Below are 21,508 nucleotides of genomic sequence, written 5' to 3' on the forward strand. Positions count from 1 at the left end.
TAATGGGAAATCGTATGCAAATGTGGAAGTTGTTAAAGAGGACATTGACATGTTTTATGCTTCAAAGCCAAGTGATTTCTTTAAACAGGGCATTAACACCCTGAATGTAAGATGGAAAAGCATCATCGATAAGAACGGAGAGTATTTCATTCATTAAATGTTTTGTTTTGATATATAAGTTGTTGGGTTTTTTATCTAAAAAAGCGACATTAATTTCTTGACGACCTAATACACACAAAGTATACTTCAACATGTCGTATATATATGGTAACACTATATGGAAAATCCTTGTAGCTCCTACAGAATTGCACTTAATGGGATACACTATTCTGAAACGACTGTAGCTGCTTTCAAAAACTGTAGTTTGGTACGTCTACTTTAGTTTGCGCGTTTTTCAGCTAAAGAGTTACAAGGTTTCATTCATAGAATGCAAAACTATTTTTTCATGATTTCTTGGCTTTGTTTGTTTCTTGTGTAGCTTTGTGCTTAACAACAAACATACACACAAAGCTGTCTGTACTGTGCCAACTATTGTATTGATACCCAATTTTAGCGTTATAAGCCTACAGACTTACCGCTGAGCAATTTCATAGCAAAAAAAAAAGTACAAGGCTTAGTACCTGTAATATGTAACTAACTGTGTGAAACATCTGTGGAGTGTTAAAGATCTGATAACAATTCTGATTAATAGCCATCCTTAAGCTAAGAATTTTTCAAAGGGAAATTTAGTTTTTACGACCAGTTGAAAGCTAGACTGTATGACAACACAGACATTTCAGAGTAAACAAATAATAAAAAAACAAATTGTAATTGTAAAATGACGTAGGAGTAGCAGTGCTAAAGAAGAATGCAAAAAATAATATAGGGCGATACAGCTATACATAGATCAACCCTACATGACTTTCAATATTAAATGGTTACAAGGTCGGCCAACTCGATCGACCTCGTAGCGAGAGTCTGTAATAATCAAGACATGTTTCGACTCAACTTGGTTTTCCTTGTACGTAAGTCCTTGGTTCTTAGTTACACTATATTGATACTTACCTTGACATGACCATGATATTATGATAAATAAACTGCATACCAACAGTCAGGAATATATAACTTTCAACTGGAGTAATATTAAAGTCAAGTATGCATTTTACAGTGTAACATTAAATTTTAATATTGAAAGTCGTGTGGGGATGGTTTATATACACCTGTATGACCCCTATATTCTTGTTGGCATTATATTTGGTACTACCGTCCCTACATCATTTTACATTTACAAAATGTTTTTTAATACTTGTTTTATGACGTTTATTTTCCCTGACTGAAAGTTAGTGTATTCTACGAATGTGTATAATAAAATTCAATATTATGTGTATTGGTTTTTTACTCCTGCACTTCATAGATAATATAGCGGTTAGTTCTCTAAATACATCGATTGTATAGTGTACAAAGAACTGAGTATTCTACATGTTACAGTCATCTAATGTTCATCTATTATTGACTGGTAATTCGTATTTCACCCCGTACTTAAGCTTTTTAAAGGAACATCAGATTTTTGTAAAATAGCTAACTTCAAGGGAGAGTAATAACTTTGTTTACACTAGAATTGTGATACATTTTACAATTACTACTAATTATTACGACTAAGCGATGACTGCCCACATAGAGTGGATTTAGGTTTAAACTGACGTTAATAATAAGGTAGTTGTAGAGTTATATCGACTGAAACAACAAGAAGAAAGATGAACAATTTGTTGGTTTGATCATTTTCTGGTTTGGTATCTTATCAATGATTTCTTGCCTTATTATTGTACTTGTTGGGTAGAGAAACAGGTGAAAATGAGTGGCAATCATATTTTAAAGTATAACTCTCTGTCATTATTGGTGTGTTAGCGTGCATATTTGTATTATGCCTATTGTGTACCTTGGTCATCCTTACATATGGAGTCTACGGATTCTATGATAGGTTGCTACAACCGGATAAGCCACTAAACGAAAAAACAAAAGGCCCGATCGTGGCCTAGTAATTAACGTATCGGACTGAGGGAATCGAGTGTCTCGGGTTCGAGACGTGGTACTATTAAACATACTTCGTACTTTGAGATGTTGATGCGTTATATGTGAGGCAATCATTTCCATTATTCGATTAAGAGTAACTGTTTCAGGCGGCGAGTGCTGCCGAGCAGATGCTTTTCCTTTGCTCTGCAATTCAAAAGAGGGACGACAATATCTGAACCATAGAGAGGATGTCTATGACCTGGTCATTTAGCCCACTGTGTGCATAATACGTGGTTCTGGTGAACAAGTAAGCATAAAATAAAAATAAAATGAAAAAGTAATGTAAGTTAGGAAATACTTACAAATAGGTATGTGAAATACAAAACCAACCTGGTTAGAAGTTCCTAAACTATTTTGTAAACCTGGTGTCGTGTTTCTCTATAATATTGAATTTTCATCACGATCCAGGTTTTGTGTGTGTTCATGTGCAGTTTTTCTTTTTTTGTAATTAAGTACTTTCGTTCCTTTATTCCACTTCGACCGTCAAGTGTTCTAACGCATGGAAATATTTTGTGATTTCTTATTGATCGAGTTTGTCTCCGACCTTCGTTACTTATTCAGTTTCAGATTCTTTTGTATCATATATTTCGAAGTTGATACACGATACTATTGAGGTGATTTTTGTGCAGTTGTGACGTCATTATATCGAAACAAATATTTCAAAAATGTTGAATTGAAAGAAAGAGTTTTAATGCTATTCATGAAACTTTTACAAATCCAAAAATACTGACCATATGGGATATTTTGGTCTTCAGTCGCAATTTCTCGAACAAAATAACCACGTGTATTTTAGGCCCAACTAACTTTAGTTTTGTTCTTTCTATAAAAGTATCCATATATATTTAAAATACAAAACATTTCAAGATAATTGAAATATAAACTGTGCATTTTTAAACTCAAAATTTCATAGTTTCAACTAAACCACTTACATAAAACAGGGCCGCTGAGAACAAATATAAAATACCTTTTGATAAATAGATAATCATAAATATCGTCATCATTCTAAATGATTCGTTTAGGATTAAGAGCCATCAGATGGCTAGATATGATTTTGTAGTTTATCATTCGGTGTTCTCTATGAGGAATCTATAACAGTTTCCTTGCTAATATATTAATTACTAATAAAATATTCGCTGATCGAAACTAGTATTAATCATTCGCTGGCAAGCTAAAAATTCTTAACATATGATGACTCTTCGTTTTTGTTTTTAAGTAAACATTATTGTGACGACTGGTGGTGTAACACAAGCTTTGAATATTTCAGTGTTTAATCTTAATTAAGTGTGAAAATAATCCAAAATCTTAGGAATAACATAATCGTAGAAGATGTCTGTTCTTGGAAACTCTAGTTCTATCACTGAATACAGGATGTGCCCTATTTTATTTTTCTGATACGATTGTAGGCCTTATCTTGGTTGACATATTGCTGTGTATTTTTCTTTACTTCCACTTTTAAGTTCCTAGAATTTCTACACATTGTTATAAATAATTCACGGTATGATGTTTGAACTAAATCGTACCGATATTGAATGAGATCTAAAATGAGATAGAAGTGTACATCTAGTAAACCTATTCGATAGGAATATACGAAACCATATATAATTGGTAGTGGTACACATTGTTACTTTATTTATACATGGCTTAATTCTAGAACTACAGTCACAGTTTAGTAAGATTAAACATTGAAATTATGCAATATTTTAATATCTTACGTCAATAATGCAATAGTTGTTGAATATTTCGAAACTTCTTTCGTCCAAAAAATCGTCACTTTCAGTAAAGGTTCGTAAATATACCATTTTGGAATTAATACTGTTTGCAGCATTCATTATGAAAGTGTTGGTGTACGAAAGTTTATATATTTTGGCCAATCACGAATACAAACAACACTCAAACCTGTACAGATGTTAAAAACCATTTTTATAAATCGAAACTTACATTTATCCCTCATAGCAGATTGAAGATAATATTCTATTTTAAATAAATACAGCAAAGTGCTCTAACTGATAAGGACGTGGTATCATTAAATATTTTGAGAATATCATGAATACATTTCCGAATTTTCCTGAATAGCAATAATAATAATTTCTCTAACTGTATAAATTAATTCATTGTACCGTATTCACGAATTTATCCGGCCATAAGATAGCTTCCCATGTGGAAAGCTTTGATAAAAAAAAAATTCAAACAACGTGCCAAATTTTACATATATGCTATGAATAACAATGTCATAACTGATTCAGAAGAAAGTCCAAACAAGCATTGTCATCTCCGATTAAGTCACTAGAATAATAAACAAAGATCCTGGCCACTGCTGCAGTAATACCTACAACCCATTCCGGTGGAGACTTGCCGTACATTTATCACAGGTGTAGATCCACTGTCCGAAAACACGCAAGATTTTCTTGGGAAAATTTAGCTGCAATGTTACACTGCAATGAATCGTTGTGTCACAGGTTTCAGGCTCGTTTTAAACACATTTGACGTCAAAAAGGTTAATTCTGCTGCTATCCTGAGAATACAAATAGACTGAAATCTGAAATTTAAACTAGCCTTATATCCAATCATAACTTGATTTAATCTTCTCTGACTCTTAATGATTTTTGAATGTATAAATCTGATGACATATATGTATACATACATCTTGTATATAGACTTACAAATAATAAATGTTCAAGTAGATAACATATAATAATTTTAACAAATCTTTAGTTACTGGCCCTATTTCCAGTAGGAAGAGGGCCAATAAAGAAATACTTAATAAATATTATTATAAGTATTATTATGTCGCCAGACAACTGTTCAACAGATCGTGATTTGTCAGGATAATACATTAACACTATAACAATTGAATTCTTCCAGTACTTCTCATTAGCTTAAGAATTGTATGTAAAAATGTAAACATTTTTTAAAGAGTAAATGAAGTATTAGTCAATGTTCTCAAAATATTTTTTCACCGTCGATTATCAAGCCATTAAATTTATCCATCCAATAAAAGTTTTTTTTAGCTTGTGATGTCCAATAATTTATTCAACCAGCGCAGTGTTATGATTAAATATAACTGACATACTATGTCTAATCTCAAAATGATACCTATATGAATTCAGTAAATGCCTAGGTTTTTTTGTTGTTGTTTTTTTCAAAAGAAATGGTGATAAGTTACATTCTACTATTTCATATTTTTTGTTTGTTTATTGTTAAATGCAAAGATACACTATAGGCTATCCGAGCTGTGCTTACCACTAGGGGCCTATTTTATGTCTAAAAAATTTTAATTGTGTTTAAAATCAAATGTTTTCAGTCAGAATCACGATTCACTTGAAGTCTAACTGCCGAACCAGTTCAAAAAAGTAAAACCATTAAATCTTTTTTCTCATTACCACAACTTTGTAATGTTTTAAAGTCTCTTCACGTATTTTATCTTATACTTTATCGTTGCAAAACTACGTGCAATACCTGAAATGCTGTATCGAGATTTTATTGTCTGAAGCCACGTGGTCTAGGAAATTAAATTTTCCGACTTTGATTTTTTCATGAAATAAATAATTGTTCTAAATATCATATATACAAAGAATAATAGGATCGTCATGCCAACATCGTAGTTAACATTTATAGTTTGCTTGTTTTTAAATAAATATGTAAAAGTTTTTAAGCACGTTTAAATAAATATCTCCAGTACGTGAGAAAAATATGTTGTGAATTTTAAAATTTAAATGTGATAGATTTTGCATGTTTAGATTAAACTAGTTTTTAAACGTATAACGCAAACCTCGGTCGCGAAGCTTATTCTAAAATTAGCTGATGTAAACTATGTCAAGCATTATTATATTTAACTGTAGCTCTCAAGATGTAACTTTTATTCTTGCCTCATCTATACTGTATAACTTGAAGTTGCATTAGCATATAACGTACTCACCGTTTCAAGTAATTTGATTAATTCAGGAGAACTGCTAATATGTGGAAATACTCTTAGAAATATTCATTTCGTGCACTGACACGAACTTCCACTTCTTTCAATGCTCTAAATAGTTGTACAAATATTACTAGATATATATCAAGAAAGATGTTCCATTCTTTAAAGACATTTAGTAGTTAGAGTTACTCTGGTATATTTTACAAAGACAAACAAGATAGTAAACCTAAACATTCAATATATCTTCCAAGAATATGGATGTTAAAGCAAAAATATAAAACTTCAGTGCAGTTTACGTACTTCAAACTATACAGAAAAAGAGTTAAGTAAAAAATATGAATGTTTTTGTTTCAAAACAGTTATTTACATATCAGTACACTAAATTATATAATACTTTAAGTTGTGAAAGTGCAAATTTTCAATCATAAGCGATCACAAAACAAGAGAAAGACTGGTATAGAAAATAATATTGCGATAATTTGCATTGAGCGTTATTGTTATATTTGGCAAGAAATGTAAGGGACGTGTTATATTTCCTGAAGCTTTTTGGCACTAACAGTCAAATGGTGAAAAAACCTATTTGATGTCATACCGCAGTTTCCATGCTCAAAGCGATGTTATTATCGACTCTTGAAGAAATCCTTTGTTCTGAAACAAAATCTCCGTACAGATCCCTTTCAGTATTCGATCGTCGTAAAGGCAGGAACACGGGCCTACTCAGAAGTAAGGCTTCTTCGTATGGAGGGGGACTAGCCCTCGTGGTGTTCTGATTTGGATGACTATTTCTCCTCCATACCGATCCATCGTTTGGGGACAAAGGGGTTGTTTGAAAAACAGTTTGGCCATTTTGGAGGGAAGTACGGCTTATTGAAGTATGTAGTGCTGGTCTAGATGGAGGCGAACGTCCAGTCCCAGCTGTCCAGGAACTCCGATTATTGGAAGTACGAAGGAATGTTCTGGAAAATTCTCTAGACCCTCTGGACCTGTTAGTCCCTAGCAGCGAAAGTCTAGAGTCCGTGTCCATACTAAACCTCACAGGAAACACTTCATTTGGAATGTTTCCGTTCGAATCTGTTGGGAGAGAAAGCCCGCCAGTCGTACCTTCTAATAGTAAGGCTTCTGAGTAACTAGGGGCAACAGTAAAGTTATTAGTAATAATCCCTTCAAGTTCACTGCTGTCCAGAGTGCTTCCTCGCGACAACCGATTAGAGACTACAGTGTCAGCACTTGCTGGAGTCAGATAGTTTACACCAAAGAGTTTCGTAACTTGGTAATGGACGTAAGCTGTTTGACATTCGATTAGTATTCGTAGAGGCCAAGAAAGCAGCAACAAAGAGCAAGTCCAAAATACGAAGTTAGAAACGTACCACGGAAGATGCTCTGGGTCTGCAAAAGCGATCATGTATTCCTGGAAATTTACACCAATTAAATCTAATCCCTCTCGCATTTCCAAATAGTCGTCATATCTCTCGTTTGTTTGGAAAAAACGTGTCCTTTGATCTTCAAATTCGCTGGCCGCTTCAAGGTTAGCAAAGGCAAAGCCTTTACTGAATCTAATTTTAGTAGCAGGATATTTTTCAAGGTCCACAAGAATATTTGAAATATCTTTGACTCCGCAGTGTGTATAGGAAAAACAAGAACCTGCAACGTGGGTGTTGATCCTCTCGTAATAGATCTGTGTTGTGGTGTAGGCGTCTCCGTTTCGGTAGCGAGTCACTTGTCTTGTTCGTCGCACATAATGGTAGCAAACAGCTTTCCACCAAATCACAGGCTGTGCTTCTCGCATTTGTTGAATTTGTTCGTAGACGTCATTAACATCGACTTTATAGGTAAGCTCAAGCCTGGTGGAGCAGTGCCAACACTCTACTAAATACACTAAGTACAACATAGCCAGAAATGCCACTGGAATATATATGTAGCCTTCATCGCACGGACTCACATTTCTTCTTGTGGTGATGGGAAAACTCTGAAAGTTGACCACGAGTCTGGTAACTTCGGTCAGACGGCACCATGTCACTGCCCCCAGACAACCAAAAATGGACAGGGTTAACACAAGACACTTTAAATGGGGATCCCTCCTCTGGCACAAGCTTGGTTTCAGTGGTCTCTGCTGAGAAAGATAAAAAAAAACAATTGGTGTATGATAATAAAATTTTAATCACCAGATTAAAATTTCACAAACACAAATGTCATGCTGTATTAGCATTTTTATTATCACTAACATATAGAAACAATTCTTAAAATGGCTCATTAGAATATTTTTTCCAACCCTGTAAATCATTTCGTACATGTTATGTATTTTTTAAAATCAGCTACTCAATACGTGTATTTTTCAAACATCAGTTAGCTCGTAGTGATCATTTGAAAAGCAAATAACAAGGAATTCTATCTAGCATATGGTGTTTTCTGTATGTTTGTTGTTCTACATAGCCGCGCACTTTCCTGTATAATTTATTTCTCTTTGTTCAATAGATTTTTATTGATCGTGCGTAGAAGCTTCTTCTCAAAAATTCCATGATTTTCATCCAAACTTTATTCGTTTCTGCTATCATTGAGCTATTGGGAAAAAAATGGCATTTTCGACAATATTCTTATTCTTCGTTTAGCTTGTACACTTTATAGAGCAATTCGTGTATGCTCATGCAGTGTCATGCTGCAGCAAATATAAGCCGTGGCGCTAAGAGCAATATTTTTACTAATTATAAATATCATTAAGAACAAAATCCCAACCATTTGACAGGGAAATGTTGTCGGAAGTGGACTTATGACTTGAGAAATTTCAAACTTTGACATTTCAAAGTTTTTGTTGTTAAGCACAAAACTACTCAATGGGCTATCTGTGCTGTGCCACCCGTATATATCTAAACCCGATTTTTAGCGTTATAAGCCCTCAGACTTACCGCTGAGCTTCCGAAGGCCCCTCTACTGTGTCGGTTCAAAACTTTGCTAGTTAAATGACATTAAAACACAATGTTTAACTTCTAACAGGCTAAACAAAGAAACTGTCAAACGTCTGGCCTTTTTTAGGAGGGAGGTCAACGTTAAGTTTAGAGACTTAAAACGCTAAAATATGGAGTTCATTTCTCCGCTGTGGACACAGCAAGTAGCCCAATGTGGCTTTTTTAAATATGGGTATTATTTTTGCCTTTTTCAAAAAACTTAGAAATATTTCTTTTTCAATACTGAAATTAATTAGTTTTTCAATTTAACAGCAATAGACTCCGTGATTTTTATAGCTACTAAAGAGATATTGTCCACTCCAACTGCTTTAGTATTTACGATTTTTTCACTATCAGTTAATTTACTTGTGGTTATTGGTATCACAAATATACTTCTCAAATCATCTTTTGGATTATCATCAAACTTATATAACAATTATGTTTATCATTCTTGATATTAATTAGATTCACTAATCACTCTATTCCATTAATAAAAATATCAAATCATTTGAATCGCATAGTAAATCTATTATTTTGACATTATAAACAATTATAACGCCGCCAGGCTGTTTTGTGGTTGATATATTCAATAATAAATTACTAATGCATTTACATTTATTTTTTGCGTCATTCTGGGAAAATAAAATACCATCGTAATAAGTTTTCTCGATATTTCTAATATAAGCTAATAATTTACTTCTAAACACAGAATAACTTTGTCGGTCATATATATTATCAGATATTTTAGCTTTAATAGCTAATTTATTTTTTATTCTTAATATAATTTTTATGGTTATTAATCCAAGGTTTATCTTTATCAATGTTATTAACTTTTCTATGTAAGATTTTTTCTTGCTACAGGCAAACAGCTACTGTAATAACTACAGAAAAAAAATTAATAAGTTTCTTTTACATCATGTATACCATATAAAGTATCCCAATTAATTATGTTTAACTTATTGTATAACTTTTTTATATTCATATCATTGATTTATCTACGAAAGTTTTGTATCTCTGCAGTAATTAATCAAATAAAAATAATAGGATAATGATCAGTAATAAGTAACCATAAAACTTTAATTTCAAAATTAGAAACTGCATAATCAATTAATGTATTTCTTTGGAAAATTGAAGTTGTTTGTAATTTAACTTTGATTATAACAAATTAAATCTCACAGACCAGTTACGCGCTTCTCCAGGTCGTTTAAGATATCGATATTAAAATCTCCAAATCTAACAAATAGTGCTTGTTCCTTATTTAACATACCTAATATATTTTCTAAACTTTCCATAAATAATCTTCAATGAGCTTTAAGTGGCCTATAGAGACAGCCTAAATTAAAACTATTAATTTTAATGCTATAAATCTAATCACATCATTCAAAAGTAACACATTTTGACACACAAATAACATTTCATCTTTAATGTAGACTGCAATGTCTCTACCTTAGCTACCTCACCTATTTGAAAAACATGTAAAACGACCTTTATTATACATTTAGTCATCATCTGTAAGCCAAGTTTCTACAAATACCAAACAAGCAAAATCAGATTTCGTACATTGTAATTCCTGTAAACTTTTATCCATTTTCTTTCTCAGAATATAATATAATATCATACCATGTAATATACTGACAAACCAGTAACATAACATAATTCATTTTCAGTTTGATCAATTTCAATATATTCACCCATATTACTAAAATCAGTCTAAATCTAAATGGTTAAAATTACTTAACTTATTAAATATAACAAAAATTAACTATTAACAAAAATAAAATATAAATACATTACATTATATTTTGAGATAATTTTAATTTATAATGTGTATAACATTCATTGATTACTCTTTTCTCGTAAAACCTACCACTCTTAACCCGTATTAAGTTATATATTATTTCTCATTTAATGTCCCTCGCCTTATAAACTAAATGTTTAAAAAAATGTTATAAATGTTCATTTACATATATATTATGTTCTTCATTAACAATTCCTGTTTCCTTTTTCTTAATTTCTTCTTTTTTCATACCTTGAAGCATTTTTTACGAAGAGGTATAGTACTAAGGCTCACTATTACAGTTGTTTGACTTCGTTAAACTTGTATGCCAACAAACTTTTTCAACTTTTTTTCATCACTCAGTTCTTTCAAAACTATTCTTACTTGAGATAACAATTCATTCTATTTCTGAGTATTAAAAGTTACACTTTTAGATAGTGTTGAAATCAATGCGGTATCATTTTTAATCTTTATCTGTAACACTAATGAGCTTGAGGTAGGCTTACTTATGTCCGTATCACTCCCATCAAGTCTTAACTACTGACTTTCTTCGTAGCGACACTTATTACACTTTCATTCCGATCTATTTACTTTTGAAAACTTACGAAAACTTTGTTCAATAAATCCAGCACAAAAAAAAGGAATGAACCAGAAGCTTCACATTTCACTTTATCAAATCATTTCTTTTGATGATATTTCATTACATGCCACACATTTTTTGCTAACTTCTTTTGCCACCATTTTGCTATAGACTGGTAGATATATGCAACACTTGATCATAAAAGATTGACATTTCTACATCAAAAAGTTTGTCTACAACTTCCCTTTCACGTGTTTGTACATAAAGCATCAATCCAGTATATAAAGATAATGGCGTTTCCTGGCTGTGTTCGCTGTTCAAGCATCTCATTTCCTTTCGTGTTTAGGGCTATTGCATTTCAGCAGATCAGCAGCAACACTTGAACTGTTTGTTTGTTCTATTATCTCTGGTCCTTTTAGTCTCATCAGTACCAAAGCAAGTGGTACATACAGTACAGATCTTTTCTGACAATCCGAGAAGATGGTCCATTAAATTTTCCTTTTGAATAGCTGAAGATCTCACATCGAACCACTTCTGCTGCTCTTCCAGTATCCTTGTCAAAAATAAGGATCACTTGCTTCCATTGTTTTGTGCAGTGAGTCCAAGTATATGAGTGAGCAACTTTTTTTCAACTCTGGTGGAATGAACATGAGCAGTAGTGCCTTCATCATATGACATCAATTTAGCAAAAACGATACTCACTGACATTTGTTATTGATCATCTCACGAATGTGAATCATGGGTTCAATGAGAACTTTAATGGACTGTAAGAAGTTAGGGCCGTACTTAGGCATCCAAAGGATGCCGCATCAGCGGTAGGGGGGTCGCCAAGTGGGTTAAAATCAAAGTATGCCGACATCTGCAGATTACGTAACTATTACAGAATATCCCGACACCTAAATGTTACACAACTGTTACAGAATATCCCGACACCTGAATGTTACACAACTATTACATAATATATACGCCCAAGGGTTACATAACTATTAGATAATATCCGGACATCTGAGGGTTATATAAGTGTTATGTAATAGACACCTGAGGGTGATGACATCCACGAAGTGGAACCATAGAGCGCGTTGGTATGATGAGCGTGTAGACATGACATTAACTTTATAGTAACAGTCTTAAAATCAATAATTGAATATAATTTCATTTTAATCTTATCAACCTTACAGTTTTCTCTTACATACGTTTTTCAAAGGTAGATGGTGCTACTATAAACGGATGGTGGTACTAAGGACAAAGTTAGCATGGTTCGAAGGATCTTCGATTAATCAATAGTATCGTACCTTAGCTGCCTAGCATACTTTTTTTTTGCAATTATCCATCACCTTATGTATAAGTTACTTCCTTAGTTCTAAAGTTACGCTTCTATATTTAACTTGTATGACATACTTTTTGCTGTTTCTACAACACCTAAAGTTAAATATTTTAACAAAGAATGTAAATATAATGATTGATCTGGTGTTCTGACCAAGCGTTTATTGCAAAGTGTGTGCAGTCCTTATGCTGTTACATTTCTCCTCATTGGAAACTCCAATTATTGTAGTGCTTGTCTACGTTTTACAGATCCTTGTCTTCGTACACTGACAGTCTCGGCATGAGACCTGAAGGCTAATGTCAAACACGGGTTCTTGTTTATTTTTTCTTTTCACTGAGTGAACTATACTATTTTTTTACAGATCCATGTCTTCGTACACTGACAGTCTCGGCATGAGACCTGAAGGCTAATGTCAAACACGGGTCCTTGTTTATTTTTTCTTTTCACTGAGTGAACTATACTATTTTTTTTGTAAATAATGTAACAAAGGACCAGTAAAGCAATATTAAAAATCTTATTGTTATCCGTTTAGATATTCCCGTAATTCAAGAAAGTCGTAGTACGTTTAGAGTAGATTAAACAAAGGTTTTATTTGGCGACTCTGTATAATATACAAGGGAAACTACGTCACCTACAAATGGAATGCTTGTCTTCATTTTACAGACCCTTGGTCGTGTACACTGACAATCTCAGCATGAGACCTCGACACTGCTATCAAACACGTGCCCCTTATTTTTTTCTTTTCGCCGAATGAGCTTTACTAATTTTCGTAAATCTTATAACAACTTCACTGACGTTTAAGATGTAAAAACTAAAACTCTATTATATCTAAACAATTACACCTTGTAGAAGTTAGACTATATGTAGATCTTTGTGAGTTATATTTGTAAACAGCCCCCCAGTGGCACAGCGGTATGTCTGTGGACTTACAGCGCTAGAATCCGGGTTTCGATACCCGTGGTGGGCAGAGCACAGATAGCCTATTGTGTAGCTTTGTGCTTAATTACAAACAATCAAAATTTGTAAACAATGGTAGTTTTAAACGACAAATTTGTGAGTTGTAGATCACAAACAGAAAATAATTTTTTAATGTACCATTAGAGAATTTCGTGAATGTACATTATAGCTTTCTGTATTGTTGTTATTTAAAGAGATTGTTCATTTTGGTTTTTGAATTTCGCACGAAGCTACACGAAGCCTATCTGCGCTAGCCGTCCCTAATTTAGCAGTGTAAGCCAAGAGAGAAGGCAGCTGGTCATCACCACCCACAGCCAAATCTTGGGCTACTTTTTTGCAAACGAATAGGGGGATTGACCGTCAAATTATAACGCCCACACGGCTAAAAGGACGAGCACGTTTGGTGTGACGAGGATTCGAACCCGCGACCCGCAGATTATGAGTCGAGTTCAGTGACATACAAAATTCGTTCTTTTTTGTTAGACTTAAAGTATGGTGAACATACAGCTTATCTTGGTTGTAAAGTATATTATGTTATAAATTTAATGGGAGTTGGCCTTAGAAAAATCTATTAACATATTGTAATTTACAGCAAGGTAGATGTAGGCGTGGAGAGTTGGTCAATACTATAAATTCATTTGAGCTTTTAATGATTATTCATCTGTTCATTTTGACGATTAAAAGTGGTTTGTACATAATAAAGTCTTAAATTACAAAGGTTTATAAAATTTCAACAGGAAGTATTCTTTTTTAAAATGTAATGTATAAATAGTTTTATTTTATAATATAGCCCCTAAATATCTTTGCACTGCTTGGTAAACTATTTTATTGACCTACCTAGTCAATAAATGACAACATAAAGTAATTTATATATCATGGGGCATGATGTGACCATTAATTAGTTATTATAATTAAAGTGAATGAAAATTAAATTGCTATCCTTAACTTTATGTAGAAAATAGATCTAAGACCAACGAGGGGGTGATATTTTATTTTATTTTGGCATATATTTTTAAATGTAATTGTTAAATTACTTGCATTCATGAACACGTGTATGTTTCTTATATTATCCAATCATAGAATAATTCTTGAAAATAATTTTTACCTTTTAATTATCTTAGAAATCGGCATTCTGAAACATGAAACGAAAATACGAAAGTGGTTTCCAGAAAAGGAAAAACACAAAAGAAAAACTAGAAAAATAAAAATCTGTTTTATAAAAACTTCCCAAACTATCCATGTTTTTCTCAGTTTACAAGGAAACAGAGGAGCAGAAAACCAAACCAGCCCGTTCAAGGACAAAGCTTTTACCCTGAATGATTCTCAACCCAATGTAGCAACTAAAAAATTCTAGCACAAATGCAGTTTCATCCACTTATGATTCGCAGAGGAAAGTGCATGTCAGATTGAAAATCTCACTACTAATTCTGGCAAGGAAGACGATTTCTTTCTCGTCTGATCCAGCGTTATGGTCAGCGTACCGGAAAGGAATAATAGAATTTTGGACTCGTAAAAATATGATTCCAGAAAAAAGTATAGCAGAGCAAGAATTTTCAGCGTCAAAGAGACGTATGCATTCAACAGATGTTCAGGGATAATGTTCATTGAACTTTTTAAAGATTAAACTAAAAAACGGCGAAACAAAAATAAAGAGATTGGTTTTCTAGAAAATTTCTTTTGCTATTTTTTTTTAGATTCTGATTACTCTTTTATATAAGGATCCTGCGACTGGTCGCATGGCTCTAGAGCTATACAAAACCATGAAAAAAGTAAAGCCCACATTTATTCTCTGCACTGCTGGAAGAGACAATCTAATAGGATAAAAACTGTGGATTAAAAGTTAAACAAGATTTCAACAATGGCAACTTTTTAGCTGCATTAGAATTTGCAGCTAAATTCGATCCATTCTTGGCCAAGCACCTTGAAATGCGTGGAAATATAGGCCGGGGAGTTACCTCGTATTTATCCTCCACAGTTTATGAAGAAATTATTATTTTGATGGCTAATAAAATTTATAAGACAATTGCTAATGAAATTCGCGATGCCAAATACTTTTCAATTATTACAGATTCCTCACCCGATGTCTCACGCTCAGATAATTTACCCATGATATTGCAATACGTGGAGGAGGAAGGTGATACACAGGAGCGTTTTGTCGGTTATGATTATTCAAGTGGGCATACAAGAAAAGTAATGGTTGAAGCTGTCGTAGAAGAATGAAATGCAGAAAATATGTCCGGTAAATACAATGGCCTACAAGCACATCTCAAAAACATAAACCAATATACTGATTACATCTTTTGTGCAGCACGTTCATTAAATCTAGTAGGCGTGAATGCAGTGGAAACTTGCGAATGTGCATCGATTTTTTTTTAATTTTCTTCAAATTCTGTATAATGTTTGTGCTTATTCAACCAAGCGTTGGCAAAGCAATTGTGATGGCTTAAGAAGCGATGACGGGAGGCCAGTTATTCTTAACAACCTCAGTGGAACAAGATGGTCAGCCAGATCAGTTTCAACAAAAATTCTATATGAAAACTACGACAGAATTTATTCCAACCTTGAAGATTTATCTAAGGATATTGATACAAAGCAAAACAGTAAGAAATGCAACTATTGCTTTGATGAATAAAATGAGAATGTTAGATATTGCTTTTATGACAACTGGTATAAAATTCCTCAAAGATTTTACGCTACAAGTGCTAAGATTCAAGAAAAGAGCCTTGATTTGTCTACTGCTGTAAAGCTTATCAGCTCGTTGAATGAATATGTAAATTGACTATACGAAGAATTCGATAGAATCGAAATTCAAGCTCATCAGCTTTCAAATATAGTAGAAGAACAGCTTAGGAGTGAGATTTCTAGAAAGAGAAAAGAAAGCTGGCAAACGATGAGACTTCTGAAGGTGAAATTAGTTTATCTGAAACTCAGAAGTTTCGCGTAGAAAATTTTATACCGGTAGTTACAAATGTGTTTGGAAAATCGACTTGCTGTATATAAAGTGACAGAAATGAAGTTTGGTTTTCTATCTAATTTCAAAAATTTTAATGAGACTGAAATTTTTGCTGCAGCTAAAAGATTGGGAGTCATATACTCTCCAGATTCAGACAGTTCTTTTCCCGATAAAATGGTACAGTTTGCGAAATTATTTGATAGTGAAGTGCCATCTGCCCAATAATTCATCAAAGCAATCAGAAAATAAACAGATTCGAATGTTTTTTGCAATGTTTACGTGGCATTAAGCCCGGCAAGGCCATGAATTAAGTGTTAAATAATGTAAGGTATATTTATCGAAGTAGATTTTGTAGACTGGTAAAATCCATAGAAACTTCCTACTTTCTATAGACACTGCTAGTAAATTCGGTAATATAAGCATACATATTTACCATTTTGCACGTTACAGGTTTTTTCATGAGATTTTATTGTGTTAATGTCCGTGTTCTAGTACGAGTATCTGACCAACTTTTCAATGTTCTACACATTTCTGTGTATATTGACCAATTGACACTTCTCTAGAGTGCTGAGACATTGGCGCTTGGCCCGGCATGGCCAGATGGTTAGGGCGCTTGACTTGCAATCTGAGGGTCGCGGGTTCGAATCCCCGTCCCACCAAACATGCTTGCCCTTTCAGCCGTGGGAGCGTTATAATGACGGTTGGTAAAAGAGTAGCCAAAGAGTTGGCGGTAGGTGGTAATTACTTGCTGCCTTCCCTCTAGTCTTTCACTGCTAAATTAGGGACGGCTAGCGCAGATAGCCCTAGTGTAGCTTTGCGCGAAATTCAAAAATAAACAAAAAGTCGAGAGGCACTGGTGCAGAGATCTGTATTTCAAGCAAGAATATATTAGGTAGTCAAGGAATTAATGTCGCGTTTTGGAACACTTTCATTAACCACCACCCAAAAAGTGTACATCACGTACAATAGTTAAACGAACCGCCTACACGTCACGTCAGTGTAGCCTATATAATGTGTAAAATTTAGTATACTCTAATATCTTATAGTGATGGCACACGACGAGACATACATTCGGCATGAAATGCTGTTTGAATACAAGAAGGGAAACAATGTCTCTGTAGCCACAAAGAATGTCAAAGAAATTTATGGAAATGTTTTGAACATTCGTAAGTGTCAATGATTGTTCAGCAAATTTCGTTCAAGTGACTTTGGCCTTAAAAATTGTGATGGCAGGGGCCGACATGTTGGAATTGATATTGATGCTCTGAAGACGTTTGTTGGGTCTAAACAATTGCAATACACTCGTGAAATGGCACTGAAACTGCGAGTCTCTCATGAAACAATACGTAAACATCTAAGGAATATGGGAAAACTCCATAAATTAAACGCCAAAAACAATGGCTCAGTCTTAGACAAAACCCACTTCCGACCCCAAAACCTGGACTTCGTCCGCAGAAAGTGATGCTTTGCATTTGGTGGGACATCAAAGGAGTATTTCATTTCGAACTCCCCAATCCACGGCAAACTGTCAATGCAGAGATCTATAGTCAGCAACTGGAACGTTTAACTCAAGCCCTTCATCAGAAACGCCCTCATTCGTCAATCGGAAAGGTGTTCTTCTTCTCCACGACAATGTACGTCCACATGGGGCACGTTTAACGCAACACAAGATTATGAAGTTGGGTTGGGAAGTTCTCCCCCATCCACCATATTCTCCAGAAAGGGCACCATCAGATGACCATCTTTTTCGTTCCTGCAACATCATCTTAATGGGAAATCGTATGCAAATGTGGAAGTTGTTAAAGAGGACATCGACATGTTTTTTGCTTCAAAGCCAAGTGATTTCTTTAATCAGGGCGTTAACAACCTGATTGTAAGAGGGAAAAGCATCATCGATAAGAATGGCGACTATTTCATTTAATAAATGTTTTGTTTTGAAATATAAGTTGCTCGAGTTTTTCATCTAAAAAAAAGCGACATTAATTTCTTGACGACCTAATATTTGGGGTCAACTGACTGTAGAAGTACAGACCCTTTCAGTTCCGGGCAACTGGGGTGTTTCGCCCATCTTGGACAATATTAACTGAAAAAGGAAACTAGCTATGAGCTTATTTATTACGGATGAAAACAGTGATGCTCAAAACGATAGAAATGTTTAGCAGCGTCTTTAAAATACATTGCACTTTATGCATGAGATAAATACGACACACACACACACACATATATATATAATCGGTAACTTTAACGTTTTCCGCCTGCACAACACAGTGACACTTAAGATTACAGAGTAACGTGTTCTACAAGTAAAGTCATTAATACTGAATAAATTGTAAGTATTACATACAAAATAATTTTAATATCATATACAAATTGCTATTGTCTTTCATGCACCCATTTTCCTGGTATCGTTTGTCCAACAAAATTGTTCACCTTTAAATATAACACCAATATAACTGTAAATTATCAAAAATTTGAGTTTCTTGTACTTTGGTTGCTGTATGAAAATGCATTATCAACATTAAAGTAACAAGTATTGGAATAAGAAAAATACTGGCAAGCGAAATACATTGTCTTAACATTAATTCGCTTGTTTTGTTGTTTAAGGGGTTGCTAAGTTATCGTTTCATTACCATAGCAACAATATAGTTTTTAGCTTAATATTGTATCAGAACTTGAAGCTCAAAGACAAAACTACTTCTATCAGAAAGTGCACAATTTTTTGGGTTTTGGAAGCTAAGCCTCTCCACTACGTGTTAAACTGTAAAATTAAAATCTAGCAAAAAACATTTCAATGGTTTTGTTGTCGTTGATAGTTCCTTTGCATTTTAATAAAATATCACTTTGGAGATTAATCGGCAATCCTAAGTTTTTATCAGTAACAATGATATATATATAACAAAGTCATAACTGATGGAGTGGGAGCTTTAGAAGGCGCCGTTGACGTTTGTTAAATATATTCAAATTCGGTCGTTCCTACAAATCTTTGAAAATTAGAAGAATGTTTTTACTAATCAAATTTTTATGAAAACACAAGATCTAAAGTTAAACAAAGAAATAGTAAAAAGATTTAATGAAGATTCAGAGTACGAAACCAAAACTTCCAGTTTGTTATTAGCGCTATGCTTCTGTACATTACTGATTCTAAATTATTTATAATAAGTATCGTTTTTATTTTCTTGGCTTTCAATTACATGGCTATGGTACTAGATCTAGTACTGAATAAAATTATTTTAACCTTCAAAAAAATGTTTTAAACCATTTTAACGCTTACCAAGATTTGGATAACACAGCAGTTATTTGCTATAGTATAGGGCCGAGCACAGCTAAATGGTTTAAATTGTCGGACTATGGAGCTGAGGCTACGTGGTTCGCTTCCCGTTAACCGCGCTCTGCACTTTGTAGTCATGAAAGTGTTATAAGAGTAACGGTCAAATCCAGTATTCGGTCTGACAATAATAGCTCAAGAGTTTACAGTGGATGAGGTTAACTACCTGCCTTTCCTCTAATTTATCACTTCAAAATTAGGGACGGCTAGAGCAAGTATCCCTCACGTAATCCAACTAACACAATCAATATCTATAGTAAATTATATTTATAATTTAACTAGTTAAGTATTTTTAAATCGTTACTCGGGCTATTAGCGTATTGTGTAGATCTTAAAGTCATATGCCAAATGTTGCTACTCAACGAATCCATTACGTCTGTATCAAAAATAGCATCTGAATCACAAATATATAGCCGAAAACGATCTAGTGGTTAGGGTGTCTGGCTGCGTATCGAAAGATTCGAGGTTCGTACCTCAACACGCTCAGTTCTTTCAACTACTCGTTATAAAAGTGCTAGTTAATCTCGTTATTCAGTTCAAAGAGCCGGACCAAGCCCTTGTGACGTCGTGTGCTGCTGACTGGCTGTCTTCCTTCTCGTCAGTAATTATAAATTAATAACAGCTACACCTAAATATTAGGAGTCCCTAACTTGTCAGTTTATCCATGTATGTATAAAGTGTTGCTGAGTTTGTAAATACCAAACACGATATTATCACACACAAACACGCGTCGTAACTTTTTGTACATAAATCCTGTATTACACTGCTCATTGTGTAATAATATTTTATATAATTATATATTTTAGTATTACACAAATACTGATTCTAAAACAAGTTTACAAATCATTTATTATTAATTCTAAATTATTTTGACGCTGGTTTTGCCGTTAGAAGTAATGTCGTTAATAACAATATTTTATACTATTTGAATTAGCTTCATGAGGAACATGAGTGGGTCAATGGTAAGTTTGCGGATTTACAGTGCTAAAAATCGGAGTTCGATACCCCTCGGTAGATTTAGTGCGGATAGCCCATTGTGTAGCTTTGCACCAGAAACAATAACAGCAACTTCTGAATGCCGATTACAATTTCATTGTTATATCTGTGAGTACAAGATCTACACACTTTTTCAAGAAGACATATTATCAAATGTGGGTTATACCTTTGCTCGTGAGCACATGTATTTTTGTAGAACAGCCTTCATTAAACATGAGTAATAACTTTAGGAAAGTATATACTGTTACGTATTAGAATCTCAAATGGCTTGAAATTGAGTTAACTGATAAATTTAAAATTAGTAGTTAAATTGTACTTTGGATTTAGTATTTAAATAAATGCCGATATATAGTCAGTTTATGATATTTGCCAACAAGATTGATACACAGTTTTCTTTTTTAACATAAATACATTTGAATATACACACAACAGTACCATTTACAATAACAATTATTACAAATAGTTATTATAAACAATGATTTATAAACAAAAAGTTTCACAAACTTACAAACAATATAAACTCTTCTTTCTAGACTGGAACTCTTTGATATCTTATCGAGGGTTCACGATGAGGGAGTTAATTACGAGTTGATGTAGGTACAATTCGCCGGGAAGCTACCTAGCTTTGTCCTTGGCCACACACGCTGAGTTTTCCACCGGTGACGTTAGATAATGTTTTTTGTAAAAATACTAAT

At 33.7% G+C, this 21,508-nt stretch overlaps 1 protein-coding gene across 2 annotated transcripts in view; it reads right to left on the reverse strand.

Annotated features, from left to right (window-relative positions):
• Positions 1-3,952: 3,952 nt before the first annotated feature.
• LOC106466440 (transmembrane protein 151B-like) overlaps positions 3,953-21,508 on the reverse strand; it is a 47,444-nt gene continuing 29,888 nt past the window's right edge. Inside the window, exons 2-3 of one of the 2 annotated variants that reach the window (XM_022394445.1) lie at positions 6,555-8,069; positions 3,953-4,561 (exon numbers count right to left, since the gene is read on the reverse strand). In XM_022394445.1, the coding sequence (XP_022250153.1) occupies positions 4,520-4,561; positions 6,555-8,069 (1,557 nt within the window). In that variant the 3' untranslated portion in view covers positions 3,953-4,519. Of the gene's footprint in view, positions 4,562-6,554; positions 8,073-21,508 lie in introns of both variants that reach the window. The other variant, XM_022394444.1, reaches the window with a different exon arrangement.

The sequence above is a fragment of the Limulus polyphemus genome, unplaced genomic scaffold (genome assembly GCF_000517525.1).
Source record: "Limulus polyphemus unplaced genomic scaffold, Limulus_polyphemus-2.1.2 Scaffold2259, whole genome shotgun sequence".
Classification (NCBI taxonomy): domain Eukaryota; kingdom Metazoa; phylum Arthropoda; class Merostomata; order Xiphosura; family Limulidae; genus Limulus; species Limulus polyphemus.